At 30.7% G+C, this 23,245-nt stretch overlaps 1 protein-coding gene across 4 annotated transcripts in view; it reads right to left on the bottom strand.

Moving 5' to 3' along the window:
* LOC132753934 (uncharacterized) overlaps nucleotides 1-23,245 on the bottom strand; it is a 120,887-nt gene that overhangs the window by 58,664 nt on the left and 38,978 nt on the right. Inside the window, exon 1 of one of the 4 annotated variants that reach the window (XM_060744493.1) lies at nucleotides 19,771-19,928. The exons of 2 other annotated variants lie outside the window; for them this stretch is intronic. In XM_060744493.1, the coding sequence (XP_060600476.1) occupies nucleotides 19,771-19,853 (83 nt within the window). In that variant the 5' untranslated portion in view covers nucleotides 19,854-19,928. Of the gene's footprint in view, nucleotides 1-900; nucleotides 1,109-19,770; nucleotides 19,929-23,245 lie in introns of those variants that run through there. One more of the 4 variants, XM_060744491.1, reaches the window with a different exon arrangement.

The following is a 23,245-nucleotide window of genomic DNA, read 5'->3' as shown; positions in this document are numbered from 1 at the left end:
ACCAAAGTTTGAATTTTACACATCAATATTCGGCTCGTCACACAAATCATGGAAATTCCATCATGTTCTAAACATAGAATAACCCTTACTTATGAGGCCTCATATGGGGTACCGAAATTATCGATTATTTTGTATGAAGAGAAGTAGTTCCCGTACATAAAATCTAACCCATTATAATTATACAGTTATATTATATCGGACCTATTTTTCATTTACAATTGTTGAACAGACCATTATCTAAGAGATAAATAGATGTAATTCAGGAAATAGAGCGTAGACTAAACGCGGGTATCTATTACCAGGTACCGTTACCCCAACGCATTCACATGCAATAGCATGCTTGTATGCATGATATTTTACGCATCAAAGCCATAAAATTATTTTATATAGTAATATTGGTCAAAATTCTGATAATTAAACAAGTTTTCATCACATTGCCAACTTATCTGTAAACAGGTGGTAGTAGTGGAAAACCCTTTAACAAGCCTCACGTGTAAGTATTTTTGCGCATGCGCGCAAGGACGGAATCCCCCAGAGAAAACAAGGTCACGTTTTGACGACGCACAGGTGAAAGTGATTTAAAATTACACTTTTTATACGCACTGCCGAACTGACACTTACATTTTGTCTCGTTTATGTGTCTGCTTGATTTGAAATGAATTTTTGAAGAATGCAAGTAAAAATCAAGCGTTTAAATGAAAAATACGGGTACTGCTTCTGTACGGGAACTGCTCGCATGCCAGTACCGTAAACGTGTTAAGTAGTTATCGAGCTCGATAAAAACAAAACGATAAAATTGTGACGAGAAGTGAAATTTTTCTATGTAATAATATGCTGTATTGAATACACAATGACTTGTTACTTTTTTATAACAATTCAAACAATCATTAAAACAAATACCTTCTAAATGGGGCATGTGATGCACCAATATATCGTACTCCATGTAAAGTAGTATTCTGTGTAAAATCTCTGACGGAATCCATCATTTAATTAATGAGATAATCCTTTAAACTTGAATGTATGATAATCCAATCAAAGCAGCGAATCTTATAAGAAACGTATATTCATGGATATTTATATAAGCGAGTTTCATAATCAAATATATCATCATGAATGTGAAATTCTGATACAACGGATATGTTCAACGGTAATTGATATAATCTTTACCCACCAAGCAGCATTTTTAAACTTACTATTGAATTCTCGCTATTGCCTTCTTTGATGTGTTAAGATAGCATTGTCTTTTGATCATGATACTTTGCTAAGGCATCGATTATGAGGAGATCTATGGTGTGCAAGTTCTTTATGCAAATGTGCCTGGCGTTCCTCTGTGATTTCAAATATAACGTTCTCTAGCAAATTGAACATGTCTAATTTTGAATAAAAAATAAATAAACTATGTATGGGACGCTGCGTTCCCTACAATGGGACACATAAAGTTGGTTCTTTTAAAAACAAACATGACTCGATGAATTTATAATGTGTCCACCTTAAGTGTGCAGAATGTTAAACATAACATATTTACTTTGTGTGAAGTCAAAACATGTTTATTTCATAATTTGCAAAGAAATTGTGTATCAATGATCAATATTTTTTAAATCAATTCGAGCATGATATATATTCAAACATTAACGTTATTTTCGTAAACAATAAATAGAACTTTAAATAAGTTCATTTATCACGTGAATGTAGCAAAGAACAGCAAACATTCTACAGACGCCACCGCTTTATCTAAAAGTAATAGTAAGACTGAAATTGTTCACCCTGTTTTGAACATAGTTATATTTATATCTATTGTCTATATTGAATAATCAAAATATAATCTTACAAGTAATATTTTGTACAAAACCTGGTTTCTATAGCCTTCAGAAATGTTATGCAATGAAAATGAAAAAAAATATAGAAAAAAACCGCATAAAAACGAATATCATTACTCGCGTTTTATTTTCTTAATACACAAAATATACATCCAAAATTACAAAATTGAGCTTGCTCGTATGTTCTTATTCCAAACACGCATATGGTATTGGTATATAATGGGAAAAATGTTCAAATACGCATTAAAATAGAAGAAAGGACTAGTTTCGGTATTCTTAAAAAATGCAATTTTGGAAACAATGTTGATAGAGATTTGAGTATGAACATTTTTATAATGAATGATAATGTGTTGTTCTAGATCATTTTTTATTATCTAATATATATATAGTATGTCATATAGGACCATCTATCTCACATTTACCTACAACATCCATAGATGTGTTGTCATGTGTGGTACTCAATACTATCAGAAAATTATTAATTGAATTACAGACTTTCAATTATGGAGCTACCCCCTTTAAATAATACTACTTAAAAGTTTTATAGTAATTTTTATACTAAAAAGTTTCAAATATTTCGCTCGTAAATTAGACAAATGTAGAGCAGCAAAGTTATATTCATAGAACATTAATCGGCATGCGAGGCCATTTGTTTGTTGTTCTGATAGGTTTCATCTACAGTTAGAAATAAGACAAAGTTTCCAACATATTGACAGACAGATGACAGTGAGTATTATAAAAAGAAGGCAAATAAGAAGAAAAAATAGGCTGGAATTTACCATCCTAGAAAGGAACTAGGTATAAGGTTACATGTTCGTTCAGCTACAACGACATATCGTAAAATTAATGATTTATCATACTTCAGTTTTTACAAAGGAAAGATTATATGTTTTTTTCCTTTCTTACGTTTCTGTGCAGTTTCTACACGTGAAATATTTCAATTAACATTGACAAACTTATCAAAATAATAATAACCGTATATATAAATGATGGCACAATACTTTGTGACGTATTAAAGTATAATGTACAAGAGAGACAGTGCATTTATTTAATGTCGAAAAAGCATTGTCAAGACGAAATGTTTTTTTATATTTTGAATAAATGCTAAATGCGAAATTACATTGGGTATTAAATGGCATGATCATTTTTAACGATGTTTTTGTAAAAATATGTTCATTTTAATAAAATACTTGAAATTGGTAATTAGTTATAGCAATGCTCTCTATAAATTAACATAAATATAATGACCTGTCTCCTTTAGACAATATTATCAGTGAAAAAATGCTTGCTTATTTATTATGGTGCTTTTGCGTACTTTGTAAATAGAATATTACTTTTTAATGTTTAGTTTTACCAGAATATTCGAACAAAACAATGTTAAAACAATATTTTAAATAATGTTTCAATATCCAAACAGAAACACTCTTAATATATGTATGTCAATAATTAGTCCTAAAACAAACCTTCTGTTTGTTGTGCATTGAAATAACTAATGATGAAAGTAAAAGTGAAACTTATATTTTATGATAAACATGTTCTCGACTTATAATTATGTGTAATAATATTGGTAGGATAAATTGAGCAAACAACATCGTCCAGCATTAAGCTTCTGTTAATCTTTTTTGCATGTTTCAAAGATATTTATCATAACAAGCACCTGTTTATGATATAACTTTTCTGTCAGTAGAAGTATTTCTTGAAGTTAAGCATTTAATAGCCAAAAAACTTGTTAACATTAAGACGTTCTCAAATTGATTAGAAACACTTTTCCTCTTAATTATGGGGAGTACTGCATGTAAAATCAATTAACAAATTTCATACTGCTGTCTCTACCTGTATAAACAAAACTTCAAAAGAAAAATATTAACCCTCTATAATTTCTTATTTGCATGAGATAAATAATAGTACGTTCATAATAAATATTTCATATGACATGGTTATGCACTTACTAGAAAACTATGTTACACTCAGTGATTTGCAGATATGCATTTAAATATCTTCTACAAAATAACTAATCGAAAAAATGAATGTTTTGTGTCTACTGACGAAAGTAAAATAATTTGATAACCGTGATGACAAAGACAGATTCTAGTGAGTTTAATTCTTTCCTGATGGCTCTTTATACTTTAATGGCTATGGTTTATATGTGCCAACTTTAAAGATATGTAGATTAGCAAAAAAAAGGAAACTTATGTCTTGGTTTAGATGAAATATGTTTTGTTTGGAGGAACATAGAAATAATTAATCAACTGATTTGCTTCGATTTGAATTCAATATTAACTTAAGTCACTGATTTACTTGTAGCAAAATTGCTAGCTTGAAAATATTTCATAATTCAAATTAGAGATTGACTTTATAATAACTTCCATTTTATCAAAAAGGGTTGCATAAATGTCTAGTATTAACTCATGTACAACTATCGTAATAACAAAACTTTCATGTGGCAAAGATAACAAAATCATTTTCTTTTACTTCATTCTATTTTTATTTATTTGGAAGTTTATTTACCTACAGTATCATTACATTGATCACAGTAAAAGCTTGTTGTAAAATAGCTCATAGTAATAGTAATAGTCAGTGTAAAGTATATAAATTGTCTATACTTTAACAAGGGCGAAATCACTGCTTCATAGAAAATTAAACTATATGATTGGAATGGCCAATAAAGATCATCAATACATTATTGAAATCACCACTTACACTCCTCCTGTTAACTGGAAAAACACATGTCATCGGTCAAAATTTACATGCACCGTACATAACGTTAATTTCAAAATTATTTGTTACTAGAATTCGTCATTTTAATAGGACCTTTCTTTTAGACAGATGACATGTGATGTAATGAAATAATGAAAATGAAATGATTCTAGGTTTCAAAGTCAAACAACACAAAATAAGTTTAACAATTACGTAATTATATGAACAAGTTATACAACACGGGAAATTAATACATGACGACTTTATATATCTTTTGTAAACACACTCGCGATATTTTGAACGAATAAATTGTTTCATATAGCACTACTTTCAATATTCTTGACTAATCATCTAAGGCATTTCTATAGATCAGCATCATGCAAAAGCCCATTAACAGACTTAACACGAGTTTGCAACACTTTTTTAAGTTATGCCTTTTTTCTATTTTGTTTTAAAATACATTCGGACATTTCCACTTGATCAGAATAATTCATGTTGAAATACAAAAGAAATTCTAATAGTGTTCATTTTTTTTGGCAATTTCATGAAAAGTAAGATAACATTAATAAAATATCTTCCTTTTAGCAATAAAATCTGAAGTGTATTAAAACCTCATTTTAACGAGAGTCTTTTCAATTGAAGGAAAGAATACTTTACATAAATCCTAGCACTTTCTAGCATTGCTTGTATACTGTAGCAAATATACAAAACATACGTCATTGGATTCGGTGATATTGAGGTAAAGACAAAGGGTTTTGGTATTAAAGGTTCTACAAACATGTTTAAAACGAAATAGTACTTATCAATAGTGGCTAATCATAATCGCAGATAATAGAACTAAATGAATCTAGCCTCTAAAATTTACGGAAAATGCCAAAATCGTGTATTTATGAAATACAACTGTAACTGACGATTTGTCATGTCTGCAGTAGGATATCATTATTTTGTTTTATCCATGCATGTACTTTACAGTTTTATCATACTCCTTGGTTAGCAGAAATTTTATTAGTGTAATTAATGGTTCTGGCGCATTAATTAACAGCTTATGAATTACATTACCTATAAGATATGAAGTAGATTTTAACGATGAAACTACAATCTTAATAAGAAATACATTGTATTTATAAGATAATGCTTAATTAATGTAAGTAAAATATACCATAATAATTGATACCATTAAAATATTTACCTTCTACACGTGGCATGCGATGCCCCAATGTATCGTACTCCATGTAAAGTAGTATTCTGTGTAAAATCTCTTACTGATTCCATTATCCTTTCATGCTTAATACATAATTTCCATTCAATGCAGCGAGTACCAGAATGAAATCTAACATCATGAATTTGAACTTCTAATACAGCGGATGTTTAACGGTAATTGGTAAAATCTTTGCCGACAGAGCAGCGATTTAATACTTGGTATTGTCTTCGTATAGTTACGTGATAAGATATCGTTGTATTTTAAACATGATCATTTACTTACACATCGATAGTGAAATTAACTGGCTGTTTTTTTGTGTTTTTTGGTTTTGTTTTTTTTTCTTTTTTTTTGTGATTTCAAACTTTTTAAGCAAAATGATTAATGCAACTGTAAACTGAACTGTGTTGTAACAAAAGCAAAATTACCAAACATGAAAAGCAGAACTGAAATTTAAACAATTTAATGTTTGCTTACAAAATTGCATTCCCATTTACATATATTATTGAATAATTTATATTCTTACATCGGGCAATGAGCATGTTGTTATCAAAGCCCAAACTAATTAAAAAAGAAATAAAGCAAAAAAAAAACACTTTTAAAGTACATACGTTAGAATGTTCTTTCCACGAAAAGCGTATAACAGGTGATTTGTGTATTTTTTATTATTTACACAGTTAATAATATATATCATATTCAAACTTGCAATAAAAAAATTATTGTCTTACCCATTACTAATGTAATGCGAACAGTTCGCTGGCTGACAAATATCAAAAGATTTTAATCAATTAAATGATGACGCAAAATGAAGTTCATATATTAACACATTTATACAAGAACTACAATGTCCGCCTTATCATTTTACTTCCTGATGTATATAAGAGATAAGGCTACAATATAGATGATGCCCCTCTCCGAAGAACCAAATCTAAGCATATTTCAATAAATTATAAATGCGATTTTTATCACTCTTTTTTGTTCTTTGGTACTACATGAATTTCAACCTGCTTCAACAACAATTAGACCCCTAATGCGGAGAGTACTTTTCAATGGCTTTGGCATATTTACAAATATATTTCAAATCTTTTAACGGTGAACTGTTTCTATATGGACTATTTATTCTGATTCTCTAGAAAGGTTAAAAGCTGCTTGACGTTCTTAGATTTAAAAAGCTGATATGTCCCGAATTGAATAGGAACGCAAAATCAAATCATTGATTTCGCTTCCAGAAGCTGTACTGTAGCAATATTATCATATAAAAAGTGTTATTATATACTACATAAAAGCAGTTCAAAAAGTTCATAGATAATTGTATGCAATATTGTTATTACCATAAAGCCGTTTACAATGTTTTTTAAATCCAGAAATACAACATTATAATTGCCTTATATAAAATAGAGAGACAAATAGAAAATATAAGTATTTTCTTGATGATTCCTTCCTGTGAAATTGAAACAAATGAAAACACGATTTAAACAACAATTAAGCCCGCGGAATTTAACAGCATTCAAACGCATACTCAAAGATTCCACATTTTATCAGTATCATGTACAGACCGTACAAACTGATTCCGAGTCATAATCAATGGCTGATCGTGCTTATGCCATTTTTTTTTAAATACTACTCCTGACTGCCAATTACTTTCTCAGTGATAAATTACAATGCTTTGCCTTCATTTGATTGGCAACTTGTAATATTTCCTCTTCTATAATCAAATATTCCATGTAGCTATAAATTAGGATTCGTTGGAAACTCGATGAATATTACGGTTGGATCGGCAAGATAAATTGCTTAATATTATGATTACTACGGTTGTTACTGGCTACTGAACACCAGTTTAAAGTTGCTTTGCCGAAAAATAATATCAGAGGCTGAAAAATATCTAGAAAAGTTGTATATTGATGTGGGTATGTGTCTTATATTTAAATTATCAGTTAAAAACTGCAACAACTCAAAGCATAAAATATACTTTACCACATTCATGAACTTTCATTCAAATGATATCGTATCTTTTCTTAATGGAAGTATTTAAAATTAGAAATTTTAGTTTCAGTTTCACATTTTGTCACAAAGATAACTATAAAGTAAAACCATTATGTCATAGCAAAACTGTAATATATCAGACCAGCTTTCGGTTTCATAACACGCGTTTTTGAACAAAAATAACAGTTCCTTTTAAGCCTACTAGCACTGGTGGTTAGCTGTACTATTGACACGCGTTTTGAAACAAAAAATAACAGTTCCTTTTAAGCCTACAAGCACTGGTGGTTAGCTGTATAATACAGTGTAATAATATGATTCCATTGACAATATAATGATATTGACAAACAAAATAATAGAATAAAAGATATAAGATACCTTCTTGCAAATGTTCAATATGTTCATATGCAGCTCCATAACGAAGCACAGATGTCTGTAATGAGGTAAAAATCCTTGACATGTACGTTACATTACATCATCAATAACAGGTGATGCACTTGAATAAGTAAGGTTATTGAGTTTTACTTTATATTGCGATATGTTTTAACTTTCATGTTTTGTTTGCTTGTTTGTTTGTGTAGTTTTATGCAAATTGTAGCAAATGGTTTGGTCATTTCTCATTTACTTATGCTGATTACCGTTCCAAGGCACGTTATGCCTGGGAAATCATCTTTTTAGTTCTTAGAATGGTCAAATATGTGCTAAAAATTATGTTTTAAAAGTGGATTTAGAGCATGTTAGATGTTTAACTAGTTCTGTAATTACAAGTATGTGTCGTTAAGGTAGCAAAATGTTGACAAAGTAAAAAGTTACCTTCCATACATAATATTAAAACACTATAATTATACCAAATGCAAAAGAGCATAAAAAGTTCAAGATAATACATTTACATGGCCAATGAGTAACGTTTTGGAAACTGTTTCAAGATATCAAAAACAATCAAAAAATATTTAACAATAAAAATAGAAAGCATTTTGAGGGTTTAATGGACCTTTAATTGTTTAAATAGATGAATAAAAGGTTGGCCAAAAAGACAGCTAGGATATAAAGACACTCGGTATTTTATATAAAATATATATTATACTGAAACAACAAACAACTTCTGAATTCAATATGACTTGTCATCCTCCGACAGAGAGTAAATTAGCAGTGATCGGATTGAAAATATATTTGGTATGTCGCTTAGTGCACGTGCAATACCGAAACTAGATTATCTTCACACAGTATTGCTGCCACTTCTACACTTTATCGGGACTTTGTTTCATGAACGATGTACTCCCCTCCCTGTTGATCTTAATATATATATTTTAGTTGCATTTGTTCTCATCTGACATGCTTCAAATTGCCAATGAAACTTGTTCAGAATCATGATCAAGTGATGGTAACTTGTCTTGTACTGTGCCAGATGTCCGTAATCAATAACTGAGAATCATTGAGCTTTGGTTATAATAAAACTCATATTAATGATGTTCTTTAGACAAACCATATTTGTGCTATATTATGTTGGTCGCCAAAGCATAGATTTCATCATAATTTGTAGTACATTTGACAACATTCAGAAATATTTATGCAATGAACTCACGAAACAGCTAGATTACAATGTTCTATTGGCTTATGAATCAATTGACTTTGGCCAAAGAAAGTCGTTTGCGGTGATCGTTCGATTTGACTGTAATGATACATCAACAACAGAGAGAGAGAGAGAGCGATAATCACTTAACGGGGCCTACCGAAAGACATGTGTAGCTTAATACTGTTGAGGGCTATATTAAGTGAATGTCGCTCTATCTTGTTTATCTTTCATGTCATAAAATTTTCATTCTTTGGTGACTTTTCCAGACAGTCCGCAAAATGAATTATTCCTGATACTTAGTTAATGAAGGTGTCTTTTTTTATCTCTATCTCTCTATAGAAAAAAAACAGCAGCAATTTTTTTTTTCAAAAGATCTATTAAAATTGGATAGGCAAATATAGAACGCGTATCTGTTTATTATCACACATCCAAATGAAACTAATTACAGTTTAGAGTTAATCATTTTATCATATTAACAATGTAAACTTTATCGATATCATTTATAGATTTTCAAGCAACGCATTTGTAATCATAGTCATAAATATCTATAACGACTTAAAGATATAACTGCCAAGTATTTCGACATTTCTTTCCACGAGAGCCAACATTTTTGTTCCCTACAATTCATTACATTCTATCTCGCGTGTCAGATTTGTTGAATCTGAAAAGAGAGACAATATTTTTTGTATTACCAAACAGTTTATGTAACTATTGATCAAACTTTTCTGGAACAATTTGATGGATGAGTTTCCTATTGAATGACGAATAATGCTTAGTCAATACATTTAAGGGCTCAAAAAAGAAAAACATCTTATGTGCTTGGTTCTGTGTTTGTTTGGTGTCCTACCTACTGTGCTCCTTACCGGTGGTCCGGTGTTGCTTGGTCGTGTAGGGGTTGTGTTTATTGAACGCCGCCCTTGAAATTGTTTTTCATATTTCCTAAGAAAACGTAAAAAAACAACAAAAAAGTTGCAGCATAGGTTTTTGTAGAATCTCTATTTGATAACCTGTTCATTGTTCATGCGGTCTCTCTAATAGGTCAATTACCTTCAATGTGACACGCTAGTGCCATTCCAGGAAAAGTGGAGCATGGTCCCCAAGTAAAGGAATACTTTGGCCCTAAACGAGAACAAAGGACGGAACTATATAATATAGTATTTTGAAAAGGGAAAACAGGCGACATATCCTTAGGGTGATTAAAACAGAAGGAAGACATTTTGCCTTGAAATTTCAACAAGTATTTCAAGTTAGAAAATAATTTTTGTGATGGTTATTTTGCAAAAATTAAAAAACAAAAAATAAAATAAAAAGGGAGATAAATAAGTAAAATTGCATTTAATGGTTATCCGTTTCTTTCATATGCATTCTTATTTTTGAAGTGAACAAATATTCTAAGTATATCATTGCTGGTTTTGTGGGAAATTAGCCATAACAAAAGGCTTATCGAATGGTTTGGAACTTTTCCTTTGTTCTAACTAATCCATTATACTCAGTACACTTCAATGAGCATTTGAAAACTGTATTGATATATAACAGTACAGTTTTTTCATTGATTCATAAAGGAAAAAAACTCGACTAATATATAACGGTCGAGTTTTTTTCGCCTCTTGTATATATCAATACAGTTTTTTCACAGAGGCTCCAATGGGGCAGTGTAAACGAACATTCCCAGTAGCAAAAAAAATGGAATTTATTTATTTCAGTAAATCTATTACATAATAAGAAAACATGCCATTGCGATAAAACAGTTATAATATATGAAACTCGTTAGTTACGAGGATATAACACTGGCTGGGCGACATCTCGGGATGTTTCTGCAAAAAATTGTCAGTAGCAAAAAAAATGGAATTTATTTATTTATTTATTTCTATTACATAATAAGAAAACATGCCATTGCGATAAAACAGTTATAATATATGAAACTCGTTAGTTACGAGGATATAAACTGGCTGGGCGACATCTCGGGATGTTTCTGCAAAAAATTGTCTCGGCCTAACGGCCTCGCCATTTTTTTAGCAGAAAAATCCCTTGATGTCGCCCCAGCCAGTGTTATATCCTCGTAACTACCTCGTTTCATATACTATAACTATTACTTAACCAGGGCAAAAAATTTAAGTAAAAAAGAACATAACATTGCAAATTGTAACTTAAAGATTATCTGCCTTTTAGATTTTGTATCATGTTAAGCAAAACAACTAAATCGACATAAAAGCTTTAATAGTTTCCTTATCAACTTTAAAATATCAAAGTAACCATGCAATTTTGACCTCAAAAAACAGAATGGTTAAACACACTCAAAAGTATCTTAATATTTTTCCAAATATCTAAAGGCCACAGTTTGTTCTAGCAATATTTTATATAAAGTGTCTCACGGAAGTTGAGAACTTTTAGGAAAGTTGAAACAGTCACAATTAGCACATTCATATTAAATTAACAAGCTATAATTATATTTAATTACTTGATCACTGAACTAGTTAATTTGTTTACTTAATAATGCATTATGCATAACACGACAACTATTTAAAACTGTGCAAATATAAACAGAATCAATACATACAACCTAGAAAATTGATTTAAAATAGGTTTCATTATATTTTACAAAACAGGTACTGTTACAATATTTGTCTTGGTCGATCCTCAATTAAGGGCAAATATTGAAAGACATCATTTTTATATACACACACATTAGTTTCGCATATAACTTTAAATTATTAAATCAAGCAATTGATATAGACACACGCCCTGCTCTTATTGCATACTTTACTCTAAGTTTAAAATGCAAAGTATATTATAAAATTCCAAGGAGGTTTTCATCAAAACTAATACTATTATTTATAAATTTGAACAAGAATTAATATTCTTATAATCGAGCTTGAAGTTGATAATTATAATTTAAACAACTTTGAAAGGACTCCACCATGTTTGTTTGGCATGACGGGATCGAGATGTATGTTCCATTTGATGTATGTTTTGACAATGACTTCTGTGCAAAATTTAAGATCATTCGTTTACTCCATTTTCCGAGAACTATTAATCTTATCATGAAAAAGAACACAAAATAGAAAAGCGACTAAACCTGGGCTACAAATAGCAGGAAAGCACACTTTTCAATTTATTCCTGATTGTATGTTTTATTTGTCTTTTGTATATATTTTATTAAGTGACCCACTTGGTCTATGCAAAAATTCAAATGCTTTATTATTGTTATGCTCGTGGACCTCAATGAAGTTAATTAAAACCAATTTTTACGTGTAAAAAAGTGGGTAAGAGGCTTAGTCTAGTATAGGAGTAATATTTTTTCTTGTTAGCTCATGGAAATCTAAAGAACAATGATAAATAGTTTATCCCGAAAATATTGTCAGTGATATATTGACACATGTCAAATTGTTAATAAGGTCAGGAGACAGGAGGAAATTTAGTATATTCGATAATCAAATCAATAACTTTGTTTATAACTTATATTATTTGATATCAGTAACTTAATTTGACCATCTACAAACATTGTTCAGATGATTCCAGGTAGTTAGGTTACGGTAAATTTCTTTCAATCATCATATTAGTACAGTCCCTGGGGACCTTTTGTGTGCAAAAAAGGTCCATAGATAAATGTTATATCAATGTAAAGCTAAATGTTTGAAGTTTACAAAAATTTTGGGTAGACATGTCAAATCATGGTACGTTTTGAGAAATCCAAGATGGCCGCCAAATTATTGAAAAATAGCTAATATGCATTTTATCTGATAAAATTAGTTATTTTTTGTATTTATTTTATTATAAATGATGTAAGAACTTCACATCCTATTGGAACAATATAAAAATGGAGGCATTTCCATTATTTTTTCATATTCTCTGAATTTCATAGTTACATTTGCTAAAAAATGCATGAAAAAAATATCAAAAATTGATATGGGGCTGACATCTTTTCCTACCAGCTAAGGCATAGGGGTGTAAATGAATATTTTTACCATATACTACAAAGACTTGAACAATATCATACCAATATTACCCTTATTTTTTATCTTTATTGTAAAAGAATGTGGATTCTGATATTCTTAAAGTGGGTGGGGTAACGAAAATTAAGTCTCAGAATTTTGTTAACTGGTTTGTTATGATAATTAAAACTATGAATAGTCAACATGTATTGCACTTTGGCATGTACCTAAAGTTATAAGTAATTAAGAAACTTAGACTGATATTTTGTTTATCAATATTCAACATGTTCTGTTGCCATGGCAACGGAGAAGTAAAATAAAAGACACACCTGAAACGTATGACACTTTCAACTTTTTACATTTTAAGCATGTTGATAAGAATGACAAAAACTTAAAGATAAATTATCTGTGCACAATGCCATGGTAACAAATCGAAAAAAATGTAACATTAAAAAAGTCACATTAAATTCTAGCAAATTATCAACACAGATAACAGCCGATATTTTGAAATTAGATGAATAAATTTATTTCAAGAATTTGTATCATGCATTTGCTTTTTTCAAACTGCTATACATAGAAAAAGGTCATGTCAAATGTGCATGTTTGGAAAGGATATAATTAATGGTGATAATAATAAGTAAAAGGCAGTCTTAAGGCAGAAATGTATATAAACATTATCAAGTATTTGAAACTGTACATAGGGTAAGCATTTAAGACTTTGTAGCTAAAACGAGAAATAAGTAGGTCACTGGTTCAAATTCTACGTCAATCAATATCAAATTTTAATGACAATCGAATTTATTGTTGAGTTCAAACATTTTGGTTGTAGCTTGTATTATGAAAATTTAACTTGCATTAGATAAAAGTGTAGGTCAACTGATCTCAGTGTATAATTCTGCATCTGAAATTTTACAACCAAAATGCAAAGAGGTCACTAGAACAGATTAAGATCAGCTGGCATGTCATGTTGTATCTGTTATCCAATTTTCTGAAGCTTCAAAAACAAGAAGGTAGATCACGAGGTCTTAAATTCTAGGTCACCTTATACCAGCGGGGCCATGATTTGAACAATCAAAGAAGAACACATTCAAGACAATTCTTCCAACCAAATGGTCTTGTATTATGGCTTCTGACATAAAAAGTTTTTTATTAAAAATCGACATCTAGGCAGTGCAAATTTTATGCTCCATGAACAATTTCGGGGGAGCATATAGTCGCCGGGCGTGTGTCCAACACCTAGTCGAGAAGCATCACCCGGTTCAACCGGGTCTTTTTTAATCCAGACTCATGATCATTATTTGATGCCTGCAAACTTAGCTCTTTACGGAGAGTGTCGGATGTGAAGTCTTCTTCTATCCGCAGACAACAATTGATCTCGGACATTGAGTTTTACGATCATTTGTCTGTCAAAAAAGTACCGTAGCTTAGTAGAAATTTGTCATTACCTTTCTGGTTATTTATCCATAAAAGTCAGATAGTTTAACCGACCTTCAACCTAAAAATAATTGAATTTGACAACAGGGTCGTGATTTAAGCAAATTTAATAGTATTCTATACTAGGTCCTGCAGTTATGGAGAAGAATATTTTCATGTTTTTCCTATATTTACACTGTGTAAAGAAAGTTTACTCCGGAGCTTCGCAAGGAACATGAACGTGTACTTCTTAACCTTTTACCAACCATGACCTTGATGTTGTGTCATGCATATCATAAACACATAGTCTCACAATGGAGATTATTTGTGCCAAGTTATTTAAAATCTTCTATAAAGTCAAAAAAGTTATGGAGAACATATAACATTGACCTTGGTTGCAGCAACCTGGATGTTGATGTCTGTAGATTGTGTCGTGGTGGGGATCATTTGTGCTTAGTATTTTTCAAACCTTTGAATTGTCAATAAGTTATAGAGCGGACATGAAAAAAGAGACCTTTGAGTGTGACCCTGACCTTCAGGGTTATGACTTGATTATTGTGCTCTACCAATGTTGTCATAATGCTGATCATTTCTGCCAAGTTATCATTTCAGAGGTTTAAAAGTTATGGACAGACACGAAATGTAGACTTTCTAACATATGACCTGTAAGTGTGACCCTGACCTTTGGGGGTAGCAATTCAATTATTGTGATCTGTACATCGTCTCATAATTGTGATCAATTGTGCCAAGCTATTTAAACAAAATTTCAGAGGTTTAAAAGTCATAGAGGGGACATGAAAAGTAGAGTTTTATACATTTGACCTTGACCTTTTGGGCAGCAACCCAATTTTTCGTTCTGCACATGTTTTTATACTGTTGATCAATTGTGCCAAGATATTTTTAAAAATTTCAGCGGTTAAAATGTTGGAGCGGATACGAAATGTAGACTTTTTAACATTTGACCTTAAAGTGTGACCTTGACCTTTTGGGTAGCAACCCAATTATTGCGCACTGCACGTCGTGTAATAATTGTGATCCGTTATGCCAAATTATTTCAAAACTTTTCAGCGTTAAAGAAGTTATGGAGTGGACACGAAATGTAGACCTTTTATTATTAAATGAAGACTTTTAACATTTGACCTTAAAATGTGACCTTGGCCTTGGGGGTAGCAACCCAATTATTGCGCTCTGCATATTGTCTCATTATGGTGATCAATTGTGCCAAATGATTTCAAAAAGAAAATCAGCGGTCAAAAAGTTATGGAGGGGACACGAAAGTGTTCCGGACGAACGGACTGACAGAAGGAGGCCATTCCTATTATCTCCTTTCCGCTATGCCGAAGGTGATTAAAAATATTGGTTTAGTCCGATCTGAAAAAGCCATACATATAAAAGCTCAAGATCTTTTTATTTATTTCTGGGAATATTTGAAAACATTACGCATTGTCAGTTCTATTTTTAACTTCTGTGACTAAGATGTACAATAATCCTGAACCGTTTGAACAACTTTAGTAGAGATTTGTGCAAAAAACAACAACAAAACAAACTTTCTGTCAAATTTTATCAAATATAGCCTATTTTTTCGTCACATCAACACTTTAAAAGGCTTTGTGGCGACTTTCCTGCTTAACTGAGGAAGTCCTTTATATGTTTCCCTCCGTGCATGATTTTATAATATTGACACCTTCTGGTCATCTAAAGGGGCGTCCGTGGCCGAGTGGTTAAGGTCGTTGACTTCAAACCACTTGCCCCTCACCGCTATGGGTTCGAATCCCGACAGGGACTTTGGATTCTTTCATGTGAGGAAGCTATCCAGCTAGCTTACGGAACGTCGGTGGTTCTACTCAGGTGCCCGTTCGTGCCTGAAATAATGCACGGAAGGGCACCTGAGGTCTTCCTCCACCAGTAAAGCTGGAACGTCGCGATATGACCTATACTGTGTCGATGTGACGTAAAACCCAAAACAAACAAAAATGGTCATCTATAAAGGCAAATCAGAATTACAAAGTCTATAAGAAAGTGAAATTTGGCTTATTCAAATAAAGAAAACTGTTTGTAAAATTAAGAAATCAAAGTCATATGTTCATCCCGATTCCAAATTCAAATACGGCCTGACCTTAATCTTAATTTGGAACACACTAGTGTTCATGTGCATTACATGCTACCGGACAATTTAAGAAATGCTGTTTTTTCATTATCTCCAATTACTTTGAAACTATGGTTTTAAGACTGCACTTTTATAATGACTTATTTAAAACGAAAGCTTATATGAATTTTGGATACGTTCAGCCGCGGGTTATTCCACATGATTTATCGATATTTATTGATGGTGAGAAAATAACGAAACTGTAACAGTTGATATGATTACCAAATTGCAATGTCTTTGAGATTTTATTTGAATGCTTACCTGTATATCAGTTATAGCTTATTACTACTTGACGACAATTTACATACTTTTTTGTGTGAGTGGAACAAAAATCACTCCCAAAGTTTTACAAAAACATATTTTTCTTATAACTGGTAAAAAACGGTCGAAAACAAAAGCAAAATCTAGTAATATTATTATTATAAATAATATTATCACCATTACACCAAATTTATTAAGTGCCTTTCTGATATATATAACATGTTCAAATGCTTTAAAATCAACAAATTTATATCATAGTTATAAACATTAAAAAAGAATACTCGACATTAAATGAAATTTCAACAATTATACTAATCTAGCTATGACTATGTAAAACTATTTGCATATAAACATACTTTTAAAATCTTTTCAACTTGATTTATAATAATATTATGAAACAGACCGCCATCTACATAAAAAGTCACATATTTCTATAGAACGAAATGAGGCTGCGGTAACAAAACTCATGTTTACATATCGGAATAAATTATGTTGTATAATTAATTTGAGACTTTTAAGTTTTTGTTTTGTGTACATTCTTCTGTAGCTTGTTCTTAATGTATACTGAAGTTTGTCCCTACTGTATCCGATTTTCAATAGATAAAACAATGGAGATTCTATACAACGTTTAATTGTGTTTAAATGGAGGGGTTGTTTTTGGTAATAAGACAAGATGCCATTTCATGAACAGTTCGGAGTTTGATGATTTAAGACATACTGACCGTATAACAAAGCGTTAGGTGGTCTGACCTGTAGGTCACAAAATAATTGATAAAGAATTTTGAGGCAACGGTGGAATATGGCCTATTTGTTTTGCATACCAATACATCTATACATGATTTATAATTTATGCTGCTCTATATTGTTTTCGAATAGAAGAAAGTGTCAAATTTCTAACAAAAAATGGTGATTTTATCCATGTTTCTCCAACTGTTAAAATATTTTTTCAGCTGGGCTTGTATTGCATTGAGATGAGAACACAATCATTAAGGTTTAACAGATGCATGCATGGCACATTATCTTGAAGACATTCTTTAACACAACATATTGACATATTGTCTCTTCCTTCTTATCACATTTTGATCTGTGGGATTAAACGCCAGATAATCTTAGGCGTCAACATGAAATGGGTGGAAAGACCATGTTTTATACTAATCTAATGTTCGTTGGAATGTAAAATGAATTTGTAAATATATTTTGTATATTTGTTATTTATTATTATTATTATTTAATGACCAATAAATGAAGAATGTTGAAAAGGTTTTTTCTCAAATCGAGCCAAACATCAAGCATAAATTTTATTTTTCAATATAACCCTGAGTAGATTTCATTATTGTCTTTTGCCTCTAAAACTTTAAGCGTTCTTATTGTTACAGTAACGGTTCAGCAAAATGTTACCAATGTTTAAATTCATGTTTTTGGAAAGTAAATGTAGTGAAATTTGAAATGATTTTTTTATGTTTCAAACGTATCCAACTCTGAATTCTGTAATTCATAATCACGACATTAACTTCTACAACATGCTTTAAATGATAAAACTGAAAGCTTCATACGTTTCCGGGTTTCTCTCATTTTACCACTTTGTTGCCATGGCAACAGAACCAATTAATGTTGTTGGTATAATGCAAATCTACCTTTAAAAAAATTAAAACTTTAGAACATTTCAAAATGTAATCTTGTTGGTTATTCTTGGTCTCAATAATCTTTATATATCAGTTCACTAGAAATTGGGACTCAATTTTCGTGTACCCCACCCACTTTAGGAATGTCAGAATTCACATTCTTACACAATAAAAATAAAAATAAGGGTACAATTAGTAAGATGTTGATCAGGTCTTTGTAATATATGGTAAAAATATTCATTTTCACCACTATGCCTCGACTGATAGGAAAAAATGCCAGCCCCATGTCGATTTTTGATACTTTTTCATGCTTTTTTAGCAAAATTTCTCTATGAAAACAAGAGTATATGTATAAGAAAATGGAAAAGGACCCATTTTCATATTGTTCCAATAGAATGTGAAGTTTTTACATCACCTGTACTAAAATAAGTACAAAAAAAGAACTAATTTTATCATATAAATTGCGTATTAGCCATTTTTCAATAATTTGGCGGCCATCTTGGGGGCCATCTTGGATTTCTCAAAACGTACCATGATTTGACATGTCTACCCAATTTTTTTGTAAACTTCAAACATTTAGCTTTACATTGGTATATCATTTATCCATGGACCTTTTTTGCACACAAAAGGTCCCCAGGGACTGGACTATATACAAAAATCAATAAAAATTGTTTTTTGTTAACTTTAAAAAGTATATACTTATTTTATGTGCAACTATTACCAACAACTTATAGTCGGCCATATAATGCAATATCAGCATGATATTGATATATATTTCAAATGCTTCCTTACAAAAAAGCAAACTGAACATTGAAGTTCTTATCACTTCGCTGAAGCAATTTTATCATGTGCATATACATGTATAGACGCAGTTGTATTTACATACATAAAAAAACCAGTATTGATTTTTGATATCAATGTGAGAGTCAAGTATTTAACCAATCCTTTGATACTCGTTTTATGGGTGATTGGAATTGTGGGAGCCTATATCCTTCGTACGTTATCATTATTTCAACAAATACATGTTCTACCTGGATTTTTTAACAAATACATGTTCTACCTCGAATTTCCGCATGTATTTATGGAATTTTTAAAAAGTAAGTATTTATATGTAATGATCTGATCACTTACCTTCGAAAATAGGAAGTTGAGGCGGTGATGTAACGGACGCCGTGAAATGTTGTTTCTTGTGTAAATTTAATAAAAGAATCCATTGTTTTTGTGAACACTATGTAGGTCCTGAATACCAGCACAAGTTTTACATTTATCCCTCTGGACAGTTCAATAAATTTCGGCTTGTGTTGATAAACACGAGCTGTGTTATAACTATTCAATAATTCTGCTAAATTCGCTATTCATCTTTGCAGATAAAATTAAGTTTATGTTTATAGTTCACTTACCTTTCATAGTTCAAACTATCATTTGATAATGTTCCATGCCGCCACTATTTAGCAATTTTACCATTTTATGATATTTGAAGCGCCAGCAAATACTTTGAAACGGTATGTGAGTTATTCCTTGGAGCAGTGATTTATCATATAAGTAAAGTTTCTCTGTGATTGCACTGAACGTGATCGTTAGATTATTTTAACACATAAAACAACTTTGGTATTTGATTTAAATTGGTTTGAGAAAACATTTCAATGTGTCATTTGTAATTTAGATTTCTTCTTCATTTTCTGCGCCGTATGTATGACCTAAACTGTGCTATTGCGCCGTTAAACCAAACAAACAATCATCTTGGGTTATTCAGTTATCAAAATATTAACTGTCAATTTGTTCATATTCTTTATTCATATCTTTTGATCATATCTTTTGATCACATATACAAGTGATATTTTTATTACATGCTCAACTAAACAGAATCTGCAGTATTTTTATTTTTCTTACACTAAGCGAGTTTTAAAGTTCTTATTTGACTTGATTTAAAGAAGTGTTTGTTTGGTTTTGCTTCTTTTTTTAACTGTTTTTAAATAATTTTAATTATAATGTACTGTTCTATGGCTAAATATGGCTGATATGCTCAATCAACCAGAGCCTGCAACATTTTCAGTTTTGCCATTTGTATATAAGGTCGTTCTTTAGAGATTTCGTTTTTCTCTATCTTATGATACGCCATTGGCTGAGGTTATAAACTTAATTATCATAACATGTTGTTCTCTAAACAATACCTCAAGGCTGAGATTATTCTACTATAAGTTGTGCTAAAAATACTTTTAGAATGGAATAATAATGACATTGACATTGCTAGTGTAGCTTCCTCCCAAAATAATGATATGAATTAAATTCAAATTAAAAAATTAAAAAAACAATTATAACCAACCAGCTTCATTTCGACATGTACTCAGGAAACAAGTGCAAACACAATTCTTCTATAATTTTGATATCAATGTCTAAATACTTTTTTGGGGAATATATTCAAGATGGTGCACTTTACTTGCCATGCTTAAACCTTTTAATCTCTGATGAAACTTTTAAGATGTTATATAAGCTGAAAAAAGTTGCGACATATTCCCCCGAAGTCGAAAGGAGAATAAATACAAGTAATATAAACACTAATGTTTTATAAATCAATGCTTTGATCAAGGTCTTTAAGAACAAAATCTTCTATTTGGTCAAATTGAAAAAAAAAAAACATCATTCAAATCTTGTTTTCCATTCCGGTTGTCGTTACCATGGCATCTTAACGAAACCTCAGATATTTTACAGTTCCTTTTTCCCTGGTATATATGCAGATCAGATATATTTATTCAAATATAGAAAACACATCGAGTAACAGCTGGGGATATTACCTTACCGTAAACCTATTAAGTAGATATCGAACTCAGACAAAATTATAAAATTTTGACGGAAAGCGAAATTTTTATTTGATATCTGAATGTAATAATATGCTGTATTGAATACACAATGACATGTGACTATTTTTTTTTATAACTATTCAAACAATCATTAAAATAAATACCTTCTAAATGGGGTATGTGATGCACCAATATATCGTACTCCATGTAAAGTAGTATTCTGTGTAAAATCTCTGACTGAATCCATCATTTAATTAATGAGATAATCCTTTTAACTTGAAATTATGATAATCCAATCAATGCAGCGAACGTATCTGTTATGGACATTTACATGAGCGAGTTTCATAGTCAAATATATCATCATGAATGTGAAATTCTGATACAACGGATATGTTTACTGGTAATTGATAAAATCTTTACCCACCAAGCAGCATTTTAAAACTTATTATTGAACTCTCGCTATTTTCTTCTTTGATGTGTTAAGATAGAATTGTCTTTTGATTATGATACTTTGCTTAGGCATCGATTATGAGGAGATCTATGGTGTGCAAGTTCTTTATGCAAATGTCCCTGTCGTACCTCTGTGATTCAAACATAACTTTCTCTAGCAAATGGAACGTGTCTAATTTTGAATAAAAAATGAATAAACTAAGTATGGAACGCTGCGTTCCCTATTAGGGGACACATAAAAGTGGTCCTTTCTTAAAAAATCTACCAGTTTTTTTAGTGACTCGATTAGTTTATAGTATGTCCAGCTATAGTGTGCAGAATGTCAAATATAACATATCTACTTTATATGAAGTAAACATGTTTATTTTACATTGGCAATGAAACTTTGTAGCAATTATTAATATTTTCAAAAATCAATTTGAGCATAGTATATTTTAAACAAAACGTTTAATCAAAATGAAGCTTCGCATAATTATTAATTACGTGGCTGTAGCAAATAACAGCAATCATTTTACAGAACGCTACCGCTTTATCTAAAAGTAATAGTAAGAAGGGGAATTCTTTTACCCCGTTTTGAACATAGTTACATTAATATCTATTAATCAAAAGATAATATTACAAGTAATATTGTGTACAGAACCTGGTTTCTATAGCTTACAGAAATGTTATGCAAAGCAAAAATTATATTTTCTTAAAACATCAAAAATGACAAAATTGAGCTTTCTCATATGTTCTCATTCCAAACACGCATATGGAATTTTCATTCATTTTTTAGAAAATTAAAAGCAGGGGCATTGAAACTTGAAACTTTTTTTTATTATTATTTATTTTTTATTTAATTTATTTTACAAAATAAATAATCAAACATTTTTAACCTATGCAAACGACTTGCTTTTCTGGTGTGTACTTTGGAAACAAATGGAAGATTATCTACATGAAAAAACGTTGATGAAAAATCATTTGATAACTTAAATGACAAAGACATTTTCTAGTGAGTTAAATTCTTTCCTGATGGCTCTTTATACTTAAATAGATATTGTTATCATTTGCCACCTTTTACGATACAGATAAGCAAAAAATAAGGAAATCTATTACTTGGATTATGTGAAATGTGTTTATTTCGGAGGAACATAGAAATAATTAAAAAATTGATTTGTTTCGATTTGAATTAAATATTAAATTAAATCATCGATTTACTCCACAGACAGTTTCAAGTTTAAAAATATAATACATAATAGATATTGATCTTATTATACTTCTAATTAATCCAAGAGGCTTGCATAAATGTCTCGTATTAACTCATGTACAACTATCGCAATAACAAAACATATTACAAAAATAACAAAATCATTTCGTTT

Source organism: Ruditapes philippinarum, unplaced genomic scaffold (genome assembly GCF_026571515.1).
Source record: "Ruditapes philippinarum isolate M1 unplaced genomic scaffold, ASM2657151v2 ctg279_1_1_1_1, whole genome shotgun sequence".
NCBI lineage: Eukaryota > Metazoa > Mollusca > Bivalvia > Venerida > Veneridae > Ruditapes > Ruditapes philippinarum.
The sequence above is the reverse complement of the archived record's forward strand: the minus strand, read 5'-3'. Positions and strand labels throughout refer to the sequence as shown.